The 25,232-nt window shown below is 45.6% G+C and overlaps 2 protein-coding genes across 3 annotated transcripts in view; one reads left to right on the top strand and one right to left on the bottom strand.

The window, feature by feature from the left end:
* LOC139416231 (plexin-D1-like) overlaps nucleotides 1-22,687 on the top strand; it is a 108,939-nt gene extending 86,252 nt beyond the window's left edge. Inside the window, exons 24-36 of the mRNA XM_071164652.1 lie at nucleotides 3,215-3,345; nucleotides 5,949-6,147; nucleotides 6,314-6,460; nucleotides 6,643-6,799; nucleotides 7,008-7,111; nucleotides 7,925-7,988; nucleotides 9,567-9,601; nucleotides 10,385-10,489; nucleotides 10,808-10,971; nucleotides 11,074-11,221; nucleotides 14,322-14,462; nucleotides 16,106-16,180; nucleotides 20,017-22,687. Coding sequence (XP_071020753.1) covers nucleotides 3,215-3,345; nucleotides 5,949-6,147; nucleotides 6,314-6,460; nucleotides 6,643-6,799; nucleotides 7,008-7,111; nucleotides 7,925-7,988; nucleotides 9,567-9,601; nucleotides 10,385-10,489; nucleotides 10,808-10,971; nucleotides 11,074-11,221; nucleotides 14,322-14,462; nucleotides 16,106-16,180; nucleotides 20,017-20,133 — 1,587 coding nt within the window. The 3' untranslated portion in view covers nucleotides 20,134-22,687. The remainder of the gene's footprint in view (nucleotides 1-3,214; nucleotides 3,346-5,948; nucleotides 6,148-6,313; nucleotides 6,461-6,642; nucleotides 6,800-7,007; nucleotides 7,112-7,924; nucleotides 7,989-9,566; nucleotides 9,602-10,384; nucleotides 10,490-10,807; nucleotides 10,972-11,073; nucleotides 11,222-14,321; nucleotides 14,463-16,105; nucleotides 16,181-20,016) is intronic.
* On the bottom strand, nucleotides 21,975-25,211 carry LOC139416232 (rhodopsin-like). Of its 2 annotated transcripts, XM_071164654.1 has the most exons (6): nucleotides 24,859-24,905; nucleotides 24,555-24,764; nucleotides 23,774-23,942; nucleotides 23,448-23,613; nucleotides 23,104-23,343; nucleotides 21,975-23,001 (listed from the first exon to the last, which is right to left on the bottom strand). In XM_071164654.1, exons 2-6 carry the CDS (start codon nucleotides 24,658-24,660, stop codon nucleotides 22,876-22,878), a joined length of 807 nt encoding a protein of 268 aa, XP_071020755.1. In that variant the 5' UTR covers nucleotides 24,661-24,764; nucleotides 24,859-24,905; the 3' UTR covers nucleotides 21,975-22,875. The 2 variants fall into 2 exon arrangements, with proteins under 2 accessions (XP_071020755.1, XP_071020754.1); XM_071164653.1 differs by having other exon boundaries at nucleotides 24,555-25,211.
* Nucleotides 25,212-25,232: the final 21 nt, after the last annotated feature.

Genomic DNA, 25,232 nt, shown 5'->3' with positions numbered 1-25,232 from the left:
TCTAGCCAGACACCTAGGTACTTATAGATGTCCACATATTCAAGGTCGGAACCATCCAGGGTGGTGATGCAAGTCAGGCGTGCGGGTGCGGGTGCAGGCAGCGAACGGTTGAAAAGCATGCATTTGGTTTTACTAGCGTTTAAGAGCAGTTGGAGGCCACGGAAGGAGTGTTGTATGGCATTGAAGCTCGTTTGGAGGTTAGATAGCACAGTGTCCAAGAACGGGCTGGAAGTATATAGAATGGTGTCGTCTGCGTAGAGGTGGATCAGGGAATCGCCCGCAGCAAGAGCAACATCATTGATATATACAGAGAAAAGAGTCGGCCCGAGAATTGAACCTTGTGGCACCCCCATAGAGACTGCCAGAGGACCGGACAGCATGCCCACCGATTTCGAAAGCCTTGGCAAGGTCGATGAAGACGGCTGCACAGTACTGTCTTTTATCGATGGCGGTTATGATATCGTTTAGTACCTTGAGCGTGGCTGAGGTGCACCCGTGACCGGCTCGGAAACCAGATTGCACAGCGGAGAAGGTACGGTGGGATTAGAGATGGTCAGTGACCTGTTTGTTGACTTGGCTTTTGAAGACCTTAGATAGGCAGGGCAGGATGGATATAGGTCTGTAACAGTTTGGGTCCAGGGTGTCTCCCCCTTTGAAGAGGGGGATGACTGCGGCAGCTTTCCAATCCTTGGGGATCTCAGACGATATGAAAGAGAGGTTGAACAGGCTGGTAATAGGGGTTGCAACAATGGCGGCGGATAGTTTCAGAAATAGAAGGTCCAGATTGTCAAGCCCAGCTGATTTGTACGGGTCCAGGTTTTGCAGCTCTTTCAGAACATCTGCTATCTGGATTTGGGTAAAGGAGAACCTGGAGAGGCTTGGGCGAGTAGCTGCGGGGGGGGGGGGGGGGAGTGGAGCTGTTGGCTGAGGTTGGAGTAGCCAGGCGGAAGGCATGGCCAGCCGTTGAGAAATGCTTGTTGAAGTTTTCGATAATCATGGATTTATCGGTGGTGACCGTGTTACCTAGCCTCAGTGCAGTGGGCAACTGGGAGGAGGTGCTCTTGTTCTCCATGGACTTCAGTGTCCCAGAACTTTTTGGAGTTGGAGCTACAAGATGCAAATTTCTGCCTGAAGAAGCTGGCCTTAGCTTTCCTGACTGCGTGTATTGGTTCCTGACTTCCCTGAACAGTTGCATATCGCGGGGACTATTCGATGCTATTGCAGTCCGCCACAGGATTTTTTGTGCTGGTCGAGGGCAGTCAGGTCTGGAGTGAACCTAGGGCTATATCTGTTCTTAGTTCTGCATTTTTTGAACGGAGCATGCTTATCTAAAATGGTGAGGAAGTTACTTTTAAAGAATGACCAGGCATCCTCAACTGACGGGATGAGGTCAATGTCCTTCCAGGATACCCGGGCCAGGTCGATTAGAAAGGCCTGCTCACAGATGTGTTTTAGGGAGCGCTTGACAGTGATGAGGGGTGGTCGTTTGACTGTGGCTCCGTAGCGGATACAGGCAATGAGGCAGTGATCGCTGAGATCCTGGTTGAAGACAGCGGAGGTGTATTTGGAGGGCCAGTTGGTCAGGATGACATCTATGAGGGTGCCCTTGTTTACAGATTTAGGCTTGTACCTGGTGGGTTCCTTGATGATTTGTCTGAGATTGAGGGCATCTAGCTTAGATTGTAGGACTGCCGGGGTGTTAAGCATATCCCAGTTTAGGTCACCTAACAGAACAAACTCTGAAGCTAGATGGGGGGCGATCAATTCACAAATGGTGTCCAGGGCACAGCTGGGAGCTGAGGGGGGTCGGTAGCAGGCGGCAACAGTGAGAGACTTATTTCTGGAGAGAGTCATTTTTAAAATGAGTAGTTCGAACTGTTTGGGTATGGACCTGGAAAGTATGACATTACTTTGCAGGCTATCTCTGCAGTAGACTGCAACTCCTCCCCCTTTGGCGGTTCTATCTTGATGGAAAATGTTATAGTTGAGTATGGAAATCTCAGAATTTTTGGTGGCCTTCCTGAGCCAGGATTCAGACACGGCAAGGACATCAGGGTTAGCAGAGTGTGCTAAAGCAGTGAGTAAAACAAAGTTAGGGAGGAGGCTTCTGATGTTGACATGCATGAAACCAAGGCTTTTTCGATCACAGAAGTCAACAAATGAGGGTGCCTGGGGACATGCAGGGCCTGGGTTTACCTCCACATCACCCGCGGAACAGAGGAGGAGTAGTATGAGGGTGCGGCTAAAGGCTATCAAAACTGGTCGCCTAGAGCGTTGGGGACAGAGAGTCAAATTTCTGGGCATGGTAGAATATATTCAGGGCATAATGTGCAGACAGTGGCATGGTGGGGTGTGGGTACAGCGGAGGTAAGCCCAGGCACTGGGTGATGATGAGAGAGGTTGTATCTCTGGACATGCTGGTTGTAATGGGTGAGGTCACCGCATGTGTGGGAGGTGGGACAAAGGAGGTATCAGGGGTATGAAGAGTGGAACTAGGGGCTCCATTGTAAACTAAAACAATGATAACTAACCTGAACAACAGTATACAAGGCATATTGACATTGTGTGTGTGTGTGTGTGTGTGTGTGTACATTGCATTTTAATTCCCATTCAGCAGCTGCCAGTCCTTATGATTCTGGCAGTTCTCATGTTGTCAAACACTACCCCAGCCCACCCAGACACTGGCAGGTTGTTGATGCACTTCCCACCATCTCCCTGACAATGGCACCACACACATTCTACTGTAACCATGTAGACAGCCATCCCTGGTTGTGTGTGTGAGAAAGCGAGAGATCTACTATTGCATCACTGCATGGTTTTGGGTCAACAGCCTGGGGAGCCTGTCTAAGAGTGATAAAGTGTTTCAGATCCTTCCCGTGTTTCAGGCCACAGCGTCCAAATCTCACATTGGCCATTTATCACCGCTCTCCTGTCACTGTGAAAACAGGAGCATATTGCTGCAGTCCAGGGGGAAGACTTTATCAGAGCACTGCTTAGATGCACAGTTAGATGGGATATCATCTCATTAACTAGGCTGAGAGTGTGAGAGAGAGCAGGTGAAAGCTCCGAGGTAGAAACTGTATAATGACTTTTAGTGATCATATGAAGTTATGAGGTGAATTTGGGTTAGGGAGGAGACTGACTGAACAGGTTGGTTCAATACACATACTGTAACTCCCTCTTTTCTCTCTCCTCATTGTCTTTGTCTCTTCAGCCCTCTAACACAGCCAAGCCTAACATGGAAGAGGGCATAACTCTCTTCTCCACTCTTCTCAACAACAAACACTTCCTGGTTACCTTCGTCCACGCGCTGGAGCAACAGAAGGACTTTGCCGTACGCGACAGGTAACCATGAAAATCATGACAACCATGCACACTTCAAACCCAAAACACTGTTACTGCATAAGGCCCCGATTCCAACCCAAGTTAAACATGCAAAAATGGAACGTCATTCCCTTTTTATGCATTTCTCTCTATGCGTATTCTGACCTTGAACTTAAGCATGAGAATAGCACGCTATTCACCCGCTATTCATTCGGGGTAGAGATCTAAGAAATTAAGGTGTGGCAGAGGTGTGTCTACAGATAAGCGGTATACTGACCTTGACTTAATTCCCTCATAATTCCACCAGTTTTACATGCCAGGAAACCATGAATAAGGTGGATCGAACCTGCCGGTTTCAAGTGGAAAAAGCATCTACTTTCTTTTTTCCATAGAAACAACAGCAGTCTCTATGCACTGTATGTCATGTTCGTCATAACGAGGAGACCATGGTGCAGCGAGACCAAGAATACATTCTTATTTTATTCCACAAAGAACACTAAACAAACTAACAAAACAGCAAAAACGAACATGAAGCTATGTAACAGGAGTGCTGCCAGGCAACTACACATAGACAATAACCCACAAAACCAAAATGGAAAATGGCAACCTAAATAGGATCCCCAATCAGAGACAACGATAAACAGCTGCCTCTGATTGGGAACCAATTCAGGCCACCATAGACCTACATTACCTAGACATACAAAAACCACATAGATATACAAAAACCTTAAACAGGACAAAAACACACATACCCACCCTCGTCACACCCTGACCTGACCAAAATAATACATAAAACATAGATAAGTTAATGTCAGGGCGTGACAGTACCCCCCCACCCACCCCCAAAGGTGTGGACTCCCGACCGCAAACCTGAACTTATAGGGGAGGGTTCGGGTGGGCATCTACCCTAGGTGGCGGCTCTGGTTCTGGACGCCGCCCCCCTTCTTTGCACTGAGTCCGCTCTTGTAGCACTGACCCGTGGATCATCTCCGGAGGTTCCGGTCTGGGTACTGTCACCGGACGCTCCGGACTGGATACTGTCGCCGGACGCTCCGGACTGGATACTGTAGCCGGACGCTCTAGACTGGGTACTATTGCCGGACGCTCTGGACTGCCGAGGCGCACTGTAGGCCTGGTGCGTGGTGCCGGAACTGGTGGTACCGGGCTGAGGACACACACCTCAGGGCGAGTGCGGGAAGGAGACACAGGACGTCCTGGACTCTGGAGGCGCACTTGAGAAGAGTGCGAGCAGTAGGAACAGTACACACCGGGTTGTGAAAGTACACTGGAGACCTGGTGTGTATAGCCGGCATCAATTGTTCCGAAACTTTAACACATTTCAGAATGAGTACGAGGAACTGACACAGGAGGCATCGGACAGCTAACACGCTCCTCATGGCGAATGCCGTGCATACTACGCCAAACCAACAGCTCTCTCTTCACTCTCCTCCAATTGAATCAACAACTCCTCGAAGGTCTCATAATCCCCCTCCGTTCACTCTCCTCCAATCTGTCCAATAACTCCTCGACAATCTCTGACTCACCCCTCAACTTCGCCGACTGCTCCATGTGCCCCCTCCAAAAACAATCTTGGGGTTTCTGTGGCCTACCTTCCCGACGTCGTTGCTGTCCTCTCTTGCTCCTAGGCGACTCCTCAGCCTGTGTCCAAGCCTGTGTCCTTGGTCCTTTTATGGTGGGTTATTCTGTCATGTTCGCCATAACGAGGAGACCACACATAGCAGGTAAACCTGGAGCCTGGTGCACGCTTTACAATGACTGGACCATTGTCAAACACTTTGCGTAAGAAAGGCGTGCATATAAGAAAGGCGTAATTTCCTAAGTCGGAATCGGACCCTAACTAATGATCCTATGTATCCACCTCTTCCCAGTTCAAAGTGTTTATGTGTAGAATATGACAGCTCCATACAACACCTCAGCATATCTGTGTAAAAACAATGTTGTTCTGAAGGCTCTTCAAAGAACTGGGATATTCCCGAGTCCCACCCTTAGCGTAGCTGCCAACAACCGGATGCATCCAATTTTCAGGGATATCTTCAACCTAGCTTCCTTTTCTGCTGAAAACTGGATTTAGGAACTCAGGCATTTCTTTTACTCCTGCTACATTAGGTTACCTGAGACCAAACCACTTCCCTCCCTCTCCAGGCTAAGCAACACAGCAGCTATAATATTTCCCCTACCTGGTCTCCTAGATGAAAGGCTCTTTGTTATGGAAATCACCCCGTCCTCACCCTCTATCCATTTGGACCACTCATAAATAAAGCGGAGCCAGTTCAGAAGGGAAACCCCAGTGTGGTGGCATCAGCTGATATTACACTAAATGTATTGACACTCTACTTACATGCGGTCTATTGAAGTTGACCAGTTCTACACATGCTTCCTCAATGCCAGATGTCACACGCACACATGCGCTGGTGTCTCTTGCTAATGCCAATACTATGCATGGTTATCTTTTCTAATAAATGGTTAAATGTACAAGTGGTATTTCCTTTCTGAACTACATAACTCTGTGTGTTCTCAGGTGCGGGGAATAAATCCTCTTGCATGTCTCTGTACTCTGTTCTCACACACAGTTTGGTGTTTTTCTTTTGTCTCTCTTTCCTCAGGTGTAGCCTGGCATCCTTGCTCACTATCGCCCTCCATGGTAAACTGGAGTACTACACCAGCATTATGAAGGATCTGCTGGTGGACCTGATCGACGCCTCGGCCGCCAAGAACCCCAAGCTGATGCTGCGACGCACAGAGTCTGTGGTGGAGAAGATGCTCACCAACTGGATGTCTATCTGCATGTACAGCTACCTCAAGGTGTGGGAAGGATGGCGGGATAAAAAACGAGACTCACCTTGACCTTTTTATCAAATCATGAGGATCCACTGTCAATGTAGTTGAACCCCTTACTGAGAAACATCATCCCTCGGTTCTCAAAGCTATCTGTTATGTTTTTAACATGTTACTGTGATGTTTTCTTCAGGAGACAGTGGGCGAGCCCTTCTTCCTGCTACTGTGTGCCATCAAGCAGCAGATCAACAAGGGTTCTATAGACGCCATCACAGGGAAGGCCCGGTACACCCTCAACGAGGAGTGGCTGCTCAGAGAGAACATCGAGGCCAAGCCACAGGTCAGTCACAACACCGCAATGCTGATTTCATATACTGACCACTGATTGGTTAATAAAAAATCTAAAAGTCTTGCATGTATCATGTGTCAATCATTCACCTCTATATAATCCTGTTTATAATGTCCTAATTAAATAGTGACCTACCCTGCCTACTCTAATGTCCTCCCTCTCTTTGTGTCCAGAACATCAACGTCTCGTTCCAGGGCTGTGGGATGGACTCTCTGGCCGTGAGGGTGATGAACACAGACACCATCTGCCAGGTGAAGGATAAGATTCTAGATGCCTTCTATAAGAACCTGCCCTTCTCGCAGTGGCCCCAGGCAGAGGACGTAGACCTGGGTTTGTATTTTATTTTATTCTCCTTCCTTTATTCAGATTGATTGATAAAGACATTTTTTGAAAGGGACCCCTGATCAACTCTTGCTTTGTAGCACAACTGACATGAAGCTAATACAATAGATGGCCAAATGCATTTGAACATTTATAACATTATCGTCCCTTTCCTCGTCCCTCTCTCCCTTTTTCCCCCCTCTCTGCTGTGCTGTAGAATGGTTTGCGTCTGGTAGTAACAGCAGGATCCTCCAGGACCTGGATAACACTTCAGTGATGGAGGATGGCAGGAAGAAACTCAACACAGTCACGCATTACCAGGCAAGGCTCTGCTCCCACAACACACACACCAACTCACCTGTGCCTGCGTGAGTGGATGCATAAGTGAGGTTGTGCGTGGTGTGTGTCCCCTGTGTCTGTGTGTTTTCCCTGACATTAACACACTCACAGCAAGGGTGGAAGTAACAGAGAGGTGAGGGTGAGAAGTCACTGTAAATGTTGACTGCCCAAGGAGTGCCAAATTCTGTTTATCTGTGTTTGCATGTCGATACAGTATGTGTGTGTGTGGTGCCCCTCTGTGACTGTGTGATTGTTTATGTCATCATACACATGTTGTATGTTTTTGTGTGATTTCTGTTTTTATTTGTATCTGTCATTGTCTGTGGTGGGTATTTGTGTGTTTGTCTTGGTGTAAAAAAAATAATTGGGGGTCTTGGCATTTTCTAGTGTCTTGTCATGTTTGTATTGTGTCAGAGTAATTCTGTGTGTCTGAGTGTATTTGTGTGTGTAAACAGTCGGGCGGTGACCTATAACCTTTGCCCTGTTACCAGTGCTGTTACGTGCTCTGATAAGTTAGTGCTGAGTTGTGAAGGCAGTGAGGCACAGTGTGTACTAACAGTCTCGGTTCACTGGCAAGGCTGTTCAATCCATTTCCCTGTGTTGACTTTAATGAGCCCAGCGAGCCCCCCTGGAGCCCCCCTGGAACCCTCCTGGAGCCCCCCTGGAGCCACCCTGCCACTTCAGACTCACACACACACCCGAACACACACACATACCCTGAGGCAGCAGATAATGATCCAGTTCTCGTGCTCCCCCTCTCACCCCTGTCCCTGTGACCTCTGAACCCTCCCACAGATCCCAGAGGGGGCGTCGTTCGCCATGAGCATGAAAGACAAGAGAGACAACACCCTGGGGAGAGGTAGGTCACACACACACACTATCTGTCACCTTGTCACACACTCCTACATGCTTAGAAAAATATAAACTTTATTATGATAAAACCACACACACTCACTTCATCCTGAGCATATTACACACACTCACACATCAAACCACCGACATACATACATTTCCCGCCATAAAACACGCTGTAGCAGTCTCGCTTAATCAATCACACACGGATGCACGCACACACACAGTACATCAATCAATAAATCAATCAGATGTATTTATGAAGCCCTTTTTACATCAGCTGATATCTCAAAGTGCTGTACAGAAACCCAGCCTAAAACCCCAAACAGCAAGCAATGCAGATGTAGAAGCACGGTGGCTAGGAAAAACTCCCTAGAAAGGGAACAGAACATGGCCAAGATGTTCATAGATGACCAGCAGGAAATAATAATAATAATCACAGTGATTGTAAAGGGTGCAACAGGTCAGCACCTCAGGAGTAAATGTCAGTTGGCTTTTCATAGTCGATCATTCAGAGTTAGAGACAGCAGGTGCGATAGAGCGAGCGAGTCGAAAACAGCAGGTCTGGGACAGGTAGCACATCCGGTGAACAGGTCAGGGTTCCATAGCCGCAGGCAGAACAGTTGAAACTGGAGCAGCAGCACGACCAGGTGGACTGGAGACAGCAAGGAGTCATCAGGCCAGGTAGTCCTGAGGCATGGTCCTAGGGCTCAGGTCATCAGAGAGAGAGAGAATTAAAGGGAGCATACTTAAATGCTCCCACAGGACACCGGATAAGACCGGAGAAATACTCCAGATATAACAGACTGACCCTAGCCCCCCAACACATGAACTATTGCAGCATAATTACTGGAGGCTGAGACAGGAGGGGTCGGGAGACACTGTGGCCCCGTCCGACTATACCCCCGTACAGGGCCAACCAGACATTTAGACCTTTCTACAGCATGGTTGATGTCCAGTAGCCATAAGCATGAACAGATATCTAGCCCCAGATGAAACAGGAGGGGGAGTGTTCCCTGTACCAGAGTCTGCTAACCTCACCCAGAACAGATCTTAGTTCTGACAGACCCGCTCAGTCATATTGGGCCAGAAACAGGCTAAATGGATGTGAAGTAAACCCTGGCTAATGTAAAACACATTTACCCCTTTCTGTGATCACCTCAGAGGGTCTGGACTGGGACCGGGGCCTAAACCTGTCTGCCAGACAAAGCTAGGCCTGGAGTAATGAGAGCACAGTCACCATGGGGGGGGGGGGGGGGTTGTGTGTGTGTGTGTGTGCCTGAGCTTTGTAAACTCATTAGACTGGCTCCAGCACCAATCACAAGCTCTGTCTGTTTCTCTTCAGCTTTTCTCCCTCATTCTTTCACTCATAATCTTTCTTTTTTTCACTCAGCTCCCAATCCACCTGAATCATTGGCTCTTACATACTCTCTCTTTTTCTTTTTACTGTCTTTCACTCGCCTTCCCTCCTCCAATCTTCTTTTTTTCAAACTGCCTCTTTCTCGCTCTCTCTCCTCTGATTTCTCTCTCTCTCTCTCCTCTGATTTCTGGTTGTTTTGTTCTGTTTTTTTCTCTCCCTCTGCAGCCAAAGACTTGGACACAGAGAAATATGTCCATTTGGTAAGTACAGACACACTCACTCACACTCACACATGGACAGAGAGCTTTTTCATTCACCCCCATTGACCCCGTTCCTTCTGTCATCGGCCCCATTGGTCTCAGAGAGAGCTCAATTTAACTCAGACAGACACAGTGAAGGCCTGAGCAATACATCTGACTACATACTTTCGTAAGAGTTTGAGTGTGCGTGTGCTTGTAGGAAAGCTGGAGGAAGGACATGACAGCGCTAATAGCACATTAGCCATTGAAGAAAACTCAGATATGACTTTGGGTTTGACATGAGTTCTTGCTTCAGTCATTTTTAGTGTGCAGTTGTTTGTTGTAGGACCTCATATTATGTGTGCTGGCCTGGACTGGAGCTTGTTGACAGGCTCAGTAGAGGACAAACGCCAGTGTCTTTCTGCCCCAGCTCCATAGCCCTGTCCTAGCTAAGACCTGTAGGAGCATGTCACGTGATACTGGTACTGCGTAAGAGAAAATTCCAGACTTTTCCAACTTGCAGTATTTCATAAAGTGACATCATGTTAGTCATACCTCATAAATCCCCACTGTGATTCCTGGGTCGTATTCATGAGGCAAGAATAAGAGAAACCTTTTGAAATGGAAGACGTATTAATTGAACTTTTCCAAAAATAACACAAAAAATAATAATTTCATCTCCCTGTCAAATGTTAGTCACACCTACAGTACAGTAGATTCCCGTTTAGAATGAGGTAATTTCCCATGGTGCTGAATGGATGTTTTTGTACCTTGACCTCTAATCTCTGCCCCCTGCCCATCTAGGTCCTGCCTCATGATGAGCTGTTTGAGAATAAGAAGTCCCACAGACAGAGTCACCGTAAGAAGGTCCTCCCTGAGATCTACCTGACACGCCTCCTCTCCACCAAGGTCAGAAAATAAAAAATACATGGCAGCCATCTTCAACGATTTGCAGTCTACAATGCTGTGACAGAAAGCAGTGCCAGCCTAGTTTGGGTCTGTTACTGCTTCAGCTCGCCAACTCCTTATCATGTCCAATCGTGAGCCTAAACAGTTTGGCATGACAATCAGAGTAGCTGGCTAAACCAGAGGCATCACTCCTTAATCATTATGAATCATCCCATTACCAGTTCTATTTACAGTGACATCATCCTGGAATTCCAAACAATCCATCTTGATCCCAGTTCTGGTTCTGTGTCTGATCCCATCTGTGTTGTGATTCCGTAGGGAACATTGCAGAAGTTCCTGGACGACCTTTTCCAGGCCATCCTCAGTATTCCCGCAGAGCGTCCTCCACTGGCCATCAAATACTTCTTTGACTTCCTGGAGGAGCAGGCAGACAAGAGGGGCATCACCGACCCCGACACCCTGCACATCTGGAAAACCAACAGGTAGGGGAACTAGATACATCGGATCATCTACTCATCAATACTATTGTACCTCTAATGCTAAATGTTTTCTGAAGCTCACAGAATGTTTTCCCATCTCCTTAGTTTACCTTTGCGTTTCTGGGTGAACATCCTGAAGAACCCTCAGTTTGTGTTTGACATTGATAAGACGGATCACATGGATGCATGTCTGTCTGTCATCGCCCAGGCCTTCATAGACGCCTGCTCCATTTCAGACCTGCAGCTGGGCAAGGTGAGACACAAAAACACTTCACACATGCATTACACACACTTTTATGGTACATGTGATACAGTACACTACACGTGTAATACAGTACACATAAACATGCATACACACATACACATATTCACTGCTAGGTAAACACACACTCATAGACATGGTTACACATCAGCAGTCGCTTAGGGCCCCCGGCCGCTGCCCCCCCCCCCCCCCCCCCCCCCAATGTTTTTTTTGTTTCTTTGGAACTCAGTCGGGGTCTCAACTTACTGTTGAGAGTTATAATAGTAGAATATATAAGGTGTAAATTGGAAATTTGGTTGTGTATCAGCAGATTTTCTCTTTTTTTGACAGTCACTCAATTAGCCATGTCAGCTAACAACTTTTAGACTGTAAGTTAGTCTAGCCATCTAAACTTGTAGTAATTATGGCCGAATACCGACAGGCACACGTCATGACAAAATGTGTAGAATTGCAGGAAATGTGCTTTAAAACTGCTAAAATATACCTCTGCCTCATGGCGAAATAAGTAGAATTGCATGATATTTCTTATAAAATTGTAAAATGTTCTCTTCACTCCATGGCAAAATGTGTCAAACTGCAGAAAACTTCCTTTAAAACTGCAATATTTCCTCTACGCCTCCTTGGCATAATGTGTAGAATTGCTGGATATTTCATTTTTAAAGGGTACATTTTTCTCTCCACTGTCAAGAGGCAGACAATTTTGGTTACCCAAATCTCACTTAGGGTACCCAAAAGGCTAGAGCCGGCCCTGATACAAATATACAAGACTGTTGTACCTACAGCATATACTCTTACACACAGAAAAAAAAAGACATTTTTGACAGCAGACGCTCTTATCCAGAGTAACTTAGAATTATTGAATTCATCTTCAGATAGCTAGGCGAGACAACCACATATCACGGTCTTAACAAGTACATTTCCCTCAACAAAATAGTTATCAGCAAAGTCAGTGGTAGTAGGAAAAGACGAGTGCAGAAATCCCCAGTTTCCTCCCCAGTCCCTGCCAACCTCCCTCCCCTCCTTTCTCCAGTCAGTACGTCAGCTCTGTCTACCTCTCCTCATGTTATTTCAGCCCAGTCTGCTCAACCAAGGTCATGAGCACCAGGAATCGTGTGTGTGTGTGTGTGTGTGTGTGTGTGTGTGTGTGTGTGTGTGTGTGTGTGTGTGTGTGTGTGTGTGTGTGTGTGTGTGTGTGTGTGTGTGTGTGTGTGTGTGTGTGTGTGTGTGTGTGTGTGTGTGTGTGTGTGTGTGTGTGTCTTTCAGTGTCCTCATCCCCACAAATCAGTCTCTTCCCTCGGACGTTGTGACCCCTAGCATACACACTGCTTCCTGTCTCTCTGACTGACTTCCTCCCTGGAGATATTTGTCAAACAATGCTGATCTATTCCACTTGTTCATTGCCAAAGAGCCAATGCAAGCACCTCAAGCATGTGAAAGACACACAAACAAAGAAACACACCGTGGCACCGCAAAAACATCTAGATGCTCACATCCCGATGCTCATCTGACATTTGGCCAGTCCTAAAAAGAAAAAATACTATTTTAGGCTTAAGGGTTAGGTTTAGAACTAGGATTATAGCAGCGTTTCCCAAACTCGGTCCTCGGGACCCAAGGTGTGCACATTTAGTTTTTTTTCCCTAACACTAACTAACGCTGATTCAAATGACCAAAATTGATAATTAGTTGATTATTTGAATCAGTTGTGTAGTGCTAGGGCAAAAACCAAAAGGACCGAGTTTGACAAACCCTGGGTTAGGGTCAGGTTTAGGGTAAATAGGACTTTGAATGGGAATCCCCAAAAAGTCCTCACAAGTATAATACACAAGTGTGCGTGTGTAGCGGTCAGAGGACAGGACATCGCTCTGCAGGATTGAGAGAGGGCTTGGAAACTAAGCTGCTTCCACGAAAACCTTATCTGGTGGCCTGCAGACATACAGTAGGGATGGAGGGGGTGTGGGCGGTTATTAGGGGTCAAGGGGGGTCGTCAGGCAGATGGAGGAACCACAGGAAATGAAATGACCTTGTGGACAGGAAGAGAGGGATCCCTATCAGGAGGAGGGGCAGTGGCTGGAGTCTTCCTAGCTCCGATACCACACACACACACACGCAAATGCATAGCCTACATATCTGTATGCTCAGCTCAACCCAATACCTTGTATGTGTACCTTAGTGATTGAATAATGCTTTCAGTACCATTGTAAATGCTGTCAGTAACTTGGAGAAGTAGCAGATGTAAGTAGAATGAAGGGTTGTTATGTCTGGCCTCGTTCTCTGTGGCTGTGGATATGGCTTGTTTAACTTTCCTATTGTGAGGAGAGGAAACCCTGGGCCCTCCCTTCTTTGTCTTTGCACAAGGAGGTGCTGACCTACTCACACACTGATAACACCAACCACTCACTATGACCATGGACCATAGACCAACCATAGACCAACTACATTATGACCACAGACCATGCTGCCCACAGTCTCATTAACAACTCACTGACCATAGACCACACTCTTACTTAATACTACTTAATATAATGTTTGCATACCCTACATTATTTATCTCTTATCTCACGTATATACTGTATATACTGTACTCTATATCATCTACTGCATCTTTATGTAATAAATGTGTCACTAGCCACTTTAAACTATGCCACTTTGTTTACATACTCATCTCATATGTATATACTGTACTCGATACCATCTACTGCATCTTGCCTATGCCGCTCTGTACCATCACTCATTCATGTATCCTTATGTACATATTCTTTATCCCTTTACACTTGTGTGTATAAGGTAGTAGTTTTGGAATTGTTAGCTAGATTACTGGTTGGTTATTACTGCATTGTCGGAACTAGAAGCACAAGCATTTCGCTACACTCGCATTAACATCTGCTAACCATGTGTATGTGACAAATAACATTTGATTTGATTTGTCTCACCATACTGTCATACTGAAAACAATCTGACAACCAAACACAGGCAGTGGTTTATTACATACTGGTCATGGTCAGGAGAGTGGTAAAGTACAGAACTAGTTTGGTTAATTACTAAAAGCTCCATAGAGGTTACTTTGACTAAATAGGACTGTGTCTCGTTTCAGGACTCTCCCACCAACAAGCTGCTGTATGCCAAGGAGATCCCAGAGTACAAGAAGAGGGTGCAGTGCTACTACAAGCAGATCCAGGAGATGGCGCCACTGAGCGAGCAGGAGATGAACGCCCACTTGGCCGAGGAGTCACGGGTGAGAGAGCGAGGGGTGACAGATTTGTTATCCTTGGTGGCAGACTGTCACTGCATTCAATGGTGCTACACTGAAAGTTTGGACACACCTACTCATTCAAGGGTTTTTCTTTATTTTTACTATGTTCTACATTGTAGAATAATGGTGAAGACATCAAAACCATGAAATAACAGATATGGAATCATGTAGTTACCAAAACAGTGTTCAACAAATCAAAATATATTTTATATGGGAGATTCTTCAAAGTAGCCCCCCTTTGCCTCAATAGCTTTGTACACTCTTGGCATTCTCTCAACCAGCTTCATGAGGAATACTTTTCCAACAGTCTTGAAGGAGTTCTACACATATGCTGAGCACTTGTTGGCTGCATTTCTTTCTCTGCGGTCCAACTCATCCAAAACCATCTTAATTGGGTTGAGGTCAGGTGATTGTGGTGGCGAGGTCATCTGATACAGCACTCCATCACTCTCCTTCTTGCTCAAATAGCCCTTACACAGTCTAGAGGTGTGTTTTGGGTCATTGTCCTGTTGAAAAACAAGTGATAGTCCCACTAAGCGCAAACCAGATGGCATGGCATATCGCTGCAGAATGCTGTGGTAGCCATACTGGTAAAGTGAGCCTTGAATTCTAAATAAATCACTGACAGTGTCACCAGTAAAGCACCCGCACACCATCACACCTCCTCCTCCATGCTTCACGTTGGGGACCACACATGCGGAGGTCATCTGTTCACCTACTCTGCGTCTCACAAAGACACAGCGGTTGGAACCAAAACATCTCACATTTGGACTCATCAGACCAAAGGACAGCTTTCCACCGGTCTAATGTCCATTGCTCGTGTTTCTTGGCCCAAGCAAATCTCTTCTTATTGGTGTCCTTTAGTAATGGTTTCTTTGCAGCAATTTGACCATGAAGGCCGGATTCACACAGTCTCCTCTGAACAGTTGATGTTGAGATGTGTCTGTTACTTGAACTCTGTGAAGCATTATTTGGGCTGCAATCTGAAGTGCAGTTAACTCTAATGAACTTATCCTCTGCTGCACAGGTAACTCTGGGTCTTTCCTGTGACGGTCCTCATGAGAGACAGTTTCATCATAGCGCTTGATGGTTTTTGCGACTGCAGTTGAAGGAACTTTCAAAATTCTTGAAATGTTCCCTATTGACTGACCTTCATGTCTTAAAGTAATGATGGACTATTATTTGTCTTTGCTTATTTTAGCTGTTCTTGCCATAATATGGACTTGGTATACCACCCTACCTAGTCACAACACAGCTGATTGGCTCAAATGCATTAAGAAGGAAAGAAATTTGACAAATCAACTTTTAACAAGATACACCTGTTAATTTAAACTTATTCCAGGTACCTCCCTCTTGAAGCTGGTTGAGAGAATGCTAAGAGTGCAAAGCTGTCATCAAGACAAAGGGTGGCTATTTGTAATATCTCAAATATAAAATATATTTTGATTTGTTTAACACTTTTTTTGGTTACTACATGATTCCATGTGTGTGATTTCATAGTTTTGATGTCTTCACTACTATTCTACAATGTAGAAAATAGTAAAAAATAAAGAAAAACCCTTGAATGAGTAGGTGTATACAAACTTTTGACTGTATATCGGAACGATACGCTCACTCTGTTACAGAAATACAGAAACGAGTTCAATACCAACCTGGCCTTGACGGAGATCTACAAATACGCCAAGAAATACAGAAACCAGGTAAGATCCGCTATCTCTCCCACTACCTCTGCCCTGGATGAGCTGTTTGACACGTTTAAACTGGCCCTATCTCCAGCCTTATCACAGTCTATATTCCACATGGAGTTTAGAGTTTCAGAGAGAAAGAGAGAGATGAGTATCAGGGCATGAAGCATCAGTACAGGTGATCACATGATTCTTTAAAGATCTAACGGCCTCTTCACAACCCCACACACCCTCTTTCACCCAGACCCGAAAAAGACCCGCGCGCACACACACACACCTACTGTTCCATGGAATGATTCAGACAGTGATGATGTCTGAGGGCCCTCATCATAATGTCTGAGGGCCCTCATCATAATGTCTGAGGGCCCTCATCATAATGTCTGAGGACCCTCATGTGTTTAACTGCTGTTATACCTGCCATTCTCCTGTACCAGCAGACACTGGGGCCCAGTTGCATAAAACAGCTTAAATTAATTTTCCCCTCATGTTTTCCCTTAAAGTTTCCTTAACAATAAGCCAATTGCACAAAACATTTTAAGGCACATTTCCCCCTTATAAACACTTTCCTGCAGTGGAGTGACCAAAGTGCCCTCTAACACTCAGAGGTTTCTCTGGGACTCTCTATGAATCACTTCTGAATGACACATTCTCGCACACAGCCCTCTCACTGGACACATGCTGCCAGTAACACCCACTGAACGCATGACAACTAGCAGGCATGAAAGGCAGCACAGGCATTTTGTTTTGTAAATAGTACAGTGGGGCAAAAAAGTATTTAGTCAGCCACCAATTGTGCAAGTTCTCCCACTTAAAAAGATGAGAGAGGCCTGTAATTTTCATCATAGGTACACTTCAACTATGACAGACAAAATTAGGATTAGGATTTTTTATGAATTTATTTGCAAATTATGGTGGAACATAAGTATTTGGTCACCTTCAAACAAGCAAGATTTCTGGCTTTCACAGACCTGTAACTTCTTCTTTAAGAGGCTCTTCTGTCCTCCACTCGTTACCTGTATTAATGGCACCTGTTTGAACTTGTTATCAGTATAAAAGACACCTGTCCACAACCTCAAACAGTCACACTCCAAACTCCACTATGGCCAAGACCAAAGAGCTGTCAAAGGACACCAGAAACAACATTTTAGACCTGCACCAGGCTGGGAAGACTGAATCTGCAATAGGTAAGCAGCTTGGTTTGAAGAAATCAACTGTGGGAGCAATTATTAGGATATGGAAGACATACAAGACCACTGGTAATCCCCCTCGATCTGGGGCTCCACGCAAGATCTCACCCTGTGGGGTCAAAATTATCACAAGAACGGTGAGCAAAAATCCCAGAACCACACGGGGGGACCTAGTGAATGACCTGCAGAGAGCTGGGACCAAAGTAACAAAGCCTACCATCAGTAACACACTACGTCGCCAGGGACTCAAATCCTGCAGTACCAGACGTGTCCCCCTGCTTAAGCCAGTACATGTCCAGGCCCGTCTGAAGTTTGCTAGAGAGCATTTGGATGATCCAGAAGAAGATTGGGAGAATGTCATACGTTCAGATGAAACTAAAATATAACTTTTTGGTAAAAACTCAACTCGTTGTGTTTGGAGGACAAAGAATGCTGAGTTGCATCCAAAGAACACCATACCTACTGTGAAGCATGGGGGTGGAAGCATCATGCTTTGGGGCTGTTTTTCTGCAAAGGGACCAGGACGACTGATCTGTGTAAAGGAAATAATTAATGGGGCCATGTATCGTGAGATTTTGACTGAAAACCTACTTCCATCAAATCAAATCAAATCAATTTTATTTGTCACATACACATGGTTAGCAGATGTTAATGCGAGTGTAGCGAAATGCTTGTGCTTCTAGTTCCGACAATGCAGTAATAACCAACCAGTAATCTAGCTAACAATTCCAAAACTACTACCTTATAGACACAAGTGTAAGGGGATAAAGAATATGTACATAAAGATATATGAATGAGTGATGGTACAGAGCGGCATAGGCAAGATACAGTAGATGGTATTGAGTGCAGTATATACATATGAGATGAGTATGTAAATAAAGTGGCATAGTTAAAGTGGCTAGTGATACATGTATTACATAAAGATGCAGTAGATGATAGAGTACAGTATATACATATACATATGAGATTAATAATGTAGGGTATGTAAACATTATATTAGGTAGCATTGTTTAAAGTGGCTAGTGATATATTTTACATCATTTCCCATCAATTCCCATTATTAAAGTGGCTGGAGTTGAGTCAGTGTGTTGGCAGCAGCCACTCAATGTTAGTGGTGGCTGTTTAACAGTATGATGGCCTTGAGATAGAAGCTGTTTTTCAGTCTCTCGGTCCCAGATTTGATGCACCTGTACTGACCTCGCCTTCTGGATGATAGCGGGGTGAACAGGCAGTGGCTCGGGTGGTTGTTGTCCTTGATGATCTTTATGGCCTTCCTGTGACATCGGGGGTGTAGGTGTCCTGGAGGGCAGGTAGTTTGCCCCCGGTGATGCGTTGTGCAGACCTCACTATCCTCTGGAGAGCCTTACGGTTGTGGGCGGAGCAGTTGCCGTACCAGGCGGTGATACAGCCCGACAGGATGCTCTCGATTGTGCATCTGTAGAAGTTTGTGAGTGCTTTTGGTGACAAGCCGAATTTCTTCAGCCTCCTGAGGTTGAAGAGGCGCTGCTGCGCCTTCTTCACAATGCTGTCTGTGTGAGTGGACCAATTCAGTTTGTCTGTGATGTGTATGCTGAGGAACTTAAAACTTGCTACCCTCTCCACTACTGTTCCATCGATGTGGATATGGGGGTGTTCCCTCTGCTGTTTCCTGAAGTCCACAATCATCTCCTTAGTTTTGTTGACGTTGAGTGTGAGGTTATTTTCCTGACACCACACTCCGAGGGCCCTCACCTCCTCCCTGTAGGCCGTCTCGTCGTTGTTGGTAATCATGCCTACCACTGTTGTGTCGTCCGCAAACTTGATGATTGAGTTGGAGGCGTGCGTGGCCACGCAGTCATGGGTGAACAGGGAGTACAGGAGAGGGCTCAGAACGCACCCTTGTGGGGCCCCAGTGTTGAGGGCATTGAAGATGAAACGTGGCTGGGTCTTTCAGCATGACAATGATCCCAAACACACCGCCCGGGCAACGAAGGAGTGGCTTCGTATTAAGCATTTCAAGGTCCTGGAGTGGCCTAGCCAGTCTCCAGATCTCAACCCCATAGAAAATCTTTGGAGGGAGTTGAAAGTCCGTGTTGCCCAGCAACAGCCTCAAAAAACCACTGCTCTAGAGGAGATCTGCATGGAGGAATGGGCCAAAATACTTACAGAAAACATTTGACCTCTGTCATTGCAACAAAGGGTATATAACAAAGTATTGAGATAAAATTTTGTTATTGACCAAATACTTATTTTCCACCATAATTTGCTAATAAATTCATAAAAAATCCTACAATGTGATTTTCTGGATTTTTTTTCTAATTTTGTCTGTCATAGTTGAAGTGAAAATTACAGGCCTCTCTCATCTTTTTAAGTGGGAGAACATGCACAATTGGTGGCTGACTAAATACTTTTTTGCCCCACTGTATGTGAACAGTAAAGGCTCTTGTGGGGAGAGAGTCACGCATGAAGGCTGAAGAACTGCTGAAGTACTCTTTCTCTGTCTGGGCAGGTGGTTGAGTTTCTGTCTTGTGCTGCAGAATGCATGAACACTTGAGGGTTACTGAAATGAGTCTCTCTATTTCTCTCTCTCTCTCTCATTCTCTATCTGTGGGTTGTAAGGTTGCTCACTTGGCCATTGTCTGAACTGTTTCTTTCTCGCTCTCCTTCTCCCTCTCTCTCTGTTAGGTGGTGAGTGCTCTTGAGTCCAACCCCACAGCGAAGCGTACTCAGCTGCACCACAAGTTTGAGCAGGTCATTGCTCTGGTGGAGGACAACATCTATGAGTGCAGCAGTGAGGCCTGAGTCTCCCTCCACCCAGATTCCAGCCTATTCCCCCTACCCGGGGTCCAAGGACCTAGGAAACCCCCAGTCCGTCTACCCTCCACATATTCCTTCTGTTTATAGAGCCCAAAGACGGAAAGGAACTCTTTGCTTTAAGAAAGATTTTGCTTTAAGACTGGAAGAGATGTCAGCTTGAGCTTTACTGTACCACCCCTAACCCAAGACTGCCTCAGAAACCTGATTGGGAGCACTGTACCATGGATTAAGAAATGTCCTAAGAAACGTACCTTGTATTGAGCAATTGCTTTAGATACCGAGAAATTGATACCCACGTCCCTTATATCAAATATAGAACCTCTGGATCCTCCCTTTGACTGTGTTGACTCTTCTATTCACACATGGATATAACCCCAAGCTGGTTTCCTGCTTATTCACACCTGGCTTAAATCTCACTCTGGTTTCACACTGCTTTGACCTGAAGCATAGTGGAGTTAGAGGAGGCACTTGGAGATGGACCTCATTCTGGATGACGTCACCGCCTCTGGGACCTGGATCCCCGGCAACCATCTTACGCACTGACCCCCTTTTTCTAGGGGGATGAGCCAATGATGCACTGTACTGTATGATACATGTCCATAGCAATATTTATAGCTGAGTTATAGCTTTCTGAGTGGCCTGTTCAATGATATGTGAATGAGAAACTCCTCCCATCTTCTTGTAACCTGCACTGTTCTCAGGTTTGATTGGTGGAATGGGCAAAGAACTCCACCGGTGCTTTGAACTACAAGTCCCAATGGGCTTTGCAAGTTGGTGATGGGTTATGGAGGAGTAGAGAGTATAATTAGGTGATTTATTTAGGTGACGTTTCATGTGCCAGACCTGCTTGCAAAAAGACTGGACTCTATATAATTACATTGGATGTGTTCTTGTGAAGACAGGTTGATCTGTTTTGGAAGTGACTGAGAACGAAGATTGATTATGACCAAGCGGGAAATTTAGAGTAGAACTATGACCTTCAGTTAATCAAAGAGGAAGAACTGTTTGACATGACTGTACTTGTGATGCCAAAATGACTTGTCTATTGTCAGAGTTTGTGAAAGTAAATGCTATTACAAAGCTTTAATATAGTATAAAATGTTATGAAATGTCAGTTTCGTAATCATATTTCAATTCCTGTTTTCATCAATAACAAGGGCTCGATTCAATCAAATCCGCTTTAGCCAACATCCGCATAGCGGTTGTTTTGGCGGTATGGGAACTGAGTTCGAGCTGTCATATCCACAAGTGGCTCCTGGCATTATACCTAAAGCGGACATTGCCATTGGCTGCACGTAGTTGCATTAACGAAAATCCCATGCAGCTTTATTTACAAATTTGAACACTGGATTGTGAGATATAATCTACACCTGAATTAGGATGATATAAATGCTCATGATTTCATTGGATGATTTATACATTTGAGCATAATTATTTCTATATAGCCTACATTTTCTCATTCTGAACTTCTAGCGCTTTGGCTTTCATGGCAACGATTGCAAGAGCAGCTGCTCACCGATTAGACAGCTCTAGCAGTTTCACCTCTGACATTGCCAAAACATCTGCTATGCGGGTGTCTGCTATCGCCAGTTAATGCTTGATCTGACTGAATCTAGGCCCTGGTCCTATGTAAACTGAGAAAAGTTCAGCAAAGTGACATTTTTAAACCACAGGGCAGCAATGTACTGTAGTGTTTTGTTTGTGCTGTCTTGATTGGTTGTGCATACCACCCAACAACCCAATGGGCATCTGGACTTTTTCTGAATGGCTAGTACTGTAAATGCTCCCATATGAAAGAAACAGCTATGAAAAAGAAAGGTCTCATATTTTTATCGTCATTTTTATTCCAGGACATTTAACAACTTTATTTCCACGTCACGTACAACATCCTAATCTTTACATTATTAACACTAGTCCTGTCTCCAGAGCTTTTAAACATACACGCATACACACACGCACACTAACACACACACTCTCAGGAGGTGTCTTCTTTCTGCAGAGGTTCTATGCAGGTCCATTTGTTTACATTCAGGACCTTTTCCGAGCCAAGTGTTAAGAACTAACCCGTTCAGCCTCATCATGGGAAAGACACCGAAACCAGGGGAGAGCTCTCCTCAATGCTTTATGGTAGGCACAATCTAAACCAATTTAAAACGTATTTTACACTAAGTATTCATTTAAAAAATGGATACTTTAAAGTGTATTTAAGGGGCATAAGCTGAACAATTATGTAAACAAAAGTTGCCATAAGTTTTTTTTATATTGTGGCATTTGAAGGTTTCACTTCAACACTAAATGATTGTATGTGTTTTAATGGGAGGGGAGCCCATGGAACGTGTTTAGTTGGACAGCCACCAAAATGACACCCAAAGGTGCTGCTTAAAGTGCTTGAGGTAGAAGTCAAGATGCACTAACCACAGACCTGATATCAGACAATGCAACCCCTATTCCTAACCATAAGGGGAGTAAAATAATCTGACTCTTTATCAGTGGTGTGAGGCAACTTCTACCAACTCCAGTAAACAATTGATGAAGCCAACTAAGCACTGTTTCTTGGTTTGTTATGCTTTGGTCACATTGAGGGATATATGTACAGGTACAACAGGCACACCCATGCAGTGCAGACAGAGGTAAATCGAGAAAATTGGCCTATCGGAGGCTGCTGCTTGGCGGTGGGTCCACAGATGGGCTGGGACAGGTAAGGAGTCAGGCTTTATGGGTCGTAGGTCAGGCAGGAGCCACCTGGCTGGCGGAGATGGAGGAGGCCTGTGTTTTGGAGGAGGCGTTGGAGGTCTCCTCCTCACCGAATGGGTTCTTCCCGCAACACACTATGGTCAACATGCAGTTCCTGAACTGGAGAAGGGAGGAGAGGGAAGGTTTTTCACACACACGTCTATCTATGTCCGCTTTATGTAGACATACACACACACACACACACACTCTGCTTGGGGTTACCTGTCTGTTGAGTAGAATGTAGATTATTGGGTTGTAGAGGGCAGCACTCTTGGCAAAGAAGGCTGGGATGGTCATCATGACAGGGCCAAAGTTGGTGCCCTGATTGGCAAAGATGTACCAGGCCACAGTGGCATAGGGCATCCAGCACACCAGATACGAGATGACCATGACGATCACCATACGGGTCACTTCCTTCTCTGCCCTCTGAGTGGTCTCTGACTCCTGCTGCAGGGCTGCCGCCTGAATGGACAGACACACACAGAGTGCTTTGACATGAGCCCTAACTGGAGATATATTAGTCCTGTGTGTTTACCGATACTCAGTGACCGTGTGTGTGGTCGTACCGCGCGGACGGTGCAGAGCAGACGGCCGTAGCAGAAGCCGATGATGACCAGAGGGATGGAGAAGTGGAGGGTGAACATGTAGATGACAAAGGAGGTGTTTCCCAGCTCAGGCGTCGGGGTGTAGTAGTCAATCCCACAGGAACACTGCATGCCCTCTGGGATGTACCTACAAACATTCACCTCATATTTTTGTTTGGAAATGTAGTATACAGAAGTATTGCCCCTGAGGTCTACCAGCCATCAGCCCATTCCCTGTTCTTAAGGTGACATTTAAGGTAAGACTAGTAGGAGATGCTATTTGGAGGGTATTTAGAGGGTTTACCTACCTGGACCAGCCACACAATGGAGGTAGAGCACAGGTGAGAGACATGATCCAGGTGAAGGCCACGCCCACAATGGCGTGCCTCTCATTGAAGCGGAAGTTGGTCATTGGTTTACACACCACGATATAGCGCTCGATGGCCAATACCACCAGAGACCAAAGGGCGATCTCCCCTGAGAGAGACACAGCATGTTAGAGAGACATACACAGTATACATGCTCATGTGCAGAAACTATTCAGACAGTTAAGGAATATTGGACACAGGCAGAAAACTTAACAGTGAACACAGGCTACTGTATCTAAAAGTACACAGGGTATAGTGAGTGAGTTCCAAGAATATTGGCAAATATACGTTTCATATGATCTCATTTATATTGATATGATAACTACCGTAGGTCCTACTTCAATACAGAGCTTAATGTATTCATTATATAAGGTCTATACATCTGCAGTTATTAAATACTTTTCCCCCACCCCCCCAGTCACAGAACACAGGTGTGTAAAAGAGGTGCAAATATACATATTATAGGGCGGCAGGTAGCCTAGTGGAGCAAGGCACTTAACCCTAGTGTTCTGTATCTCCTTACATTAAACTCATTGAGTTCAAGGTACATTGAGGTGACACCTGAAAAAAGTTGGGCACCCCTTTAGGTAAAATATCCTCTTAACCACAGATCTAAAATCAAATTCCCTATAGCCTAACCATAACCATTATGGGAACAAACATATCTTATCCTGTAGCTTGCGACAACTTCTACCTAACCTAAGGCTCCACCGTGACTTACCTCCCATAGTGGCAAAGAATCCTTCAATGTTACAGCCGGTGACCCCCAGGAAGAAGTATCCCTGTAGGGCTGTTGCCAGAGTCACAGTGAAGCCTCCCACCACCATGAAGAGGTCAGCCACAGCCAGATTCAACAGGATGTAGTTCAAGGGTGTCCGTAGCTTCTTGTGCTGCACCGTGACATAGAGCGTAAGGAAGTTGACGGGGAAGGCTGTGATGATGAGAAAGATCATGTAGGCAGCGAGGAGCGAGTACTTCCAGGGTGGAGCTAGGTAGTACTGAGGGTGCTCAAAGGGGCTCCTCACCACCCCTGTCTTGTTAGACATGGGCACGTAGAAGTTTGGGCCCTCTGTGCCGTTCATGGCGACGGCTGTTGGGGTGTGTTTCTGTTTGTCTATGTGTCTCTACAGGAGTTTGTGTCTTTCTCTATCCTCTCTGGTATTTGGAGAGAGGAAAGAGAAAGCACTATGCCTTCTAAGAGAGGAGCTATTTCTAGCTGGAAGGTTGGATAGATAGATGGAGGAAAAAGATCCGGGTGATGAGAAGTGGTGTGCTCTGCCCCCCCGAGGCGGGCACAGACCCTTTTAAGAGCTTCTCTCTTAGGATTAGGGACGTGCATGGAACTCAGCATGGTGTCAGCATAGGCAGATTTAGGACACACACACACACACACAGTAAT

This window comes from Oncorhynchus clarkii, chromosome 9 (genome assembly GCF_045791955.1).
Source record: "Oncorhynchus clarkii lewisi isolate Uvic-CL-2024 chromosome 9, UVic_Ocla_1.0, whole genome shotgun sequence".
Taxonomy (NCBI): domain Eukaryota; kingdom Metazoa; phylum Chordata; class Actinopteri; order Salmoniformes; family Salmonidae; genus Oncorhynchus; species Oncorhynchus clarkii.
This window is presented reverse-complemented; position numbering and strand designations above follow the sequence as displayed.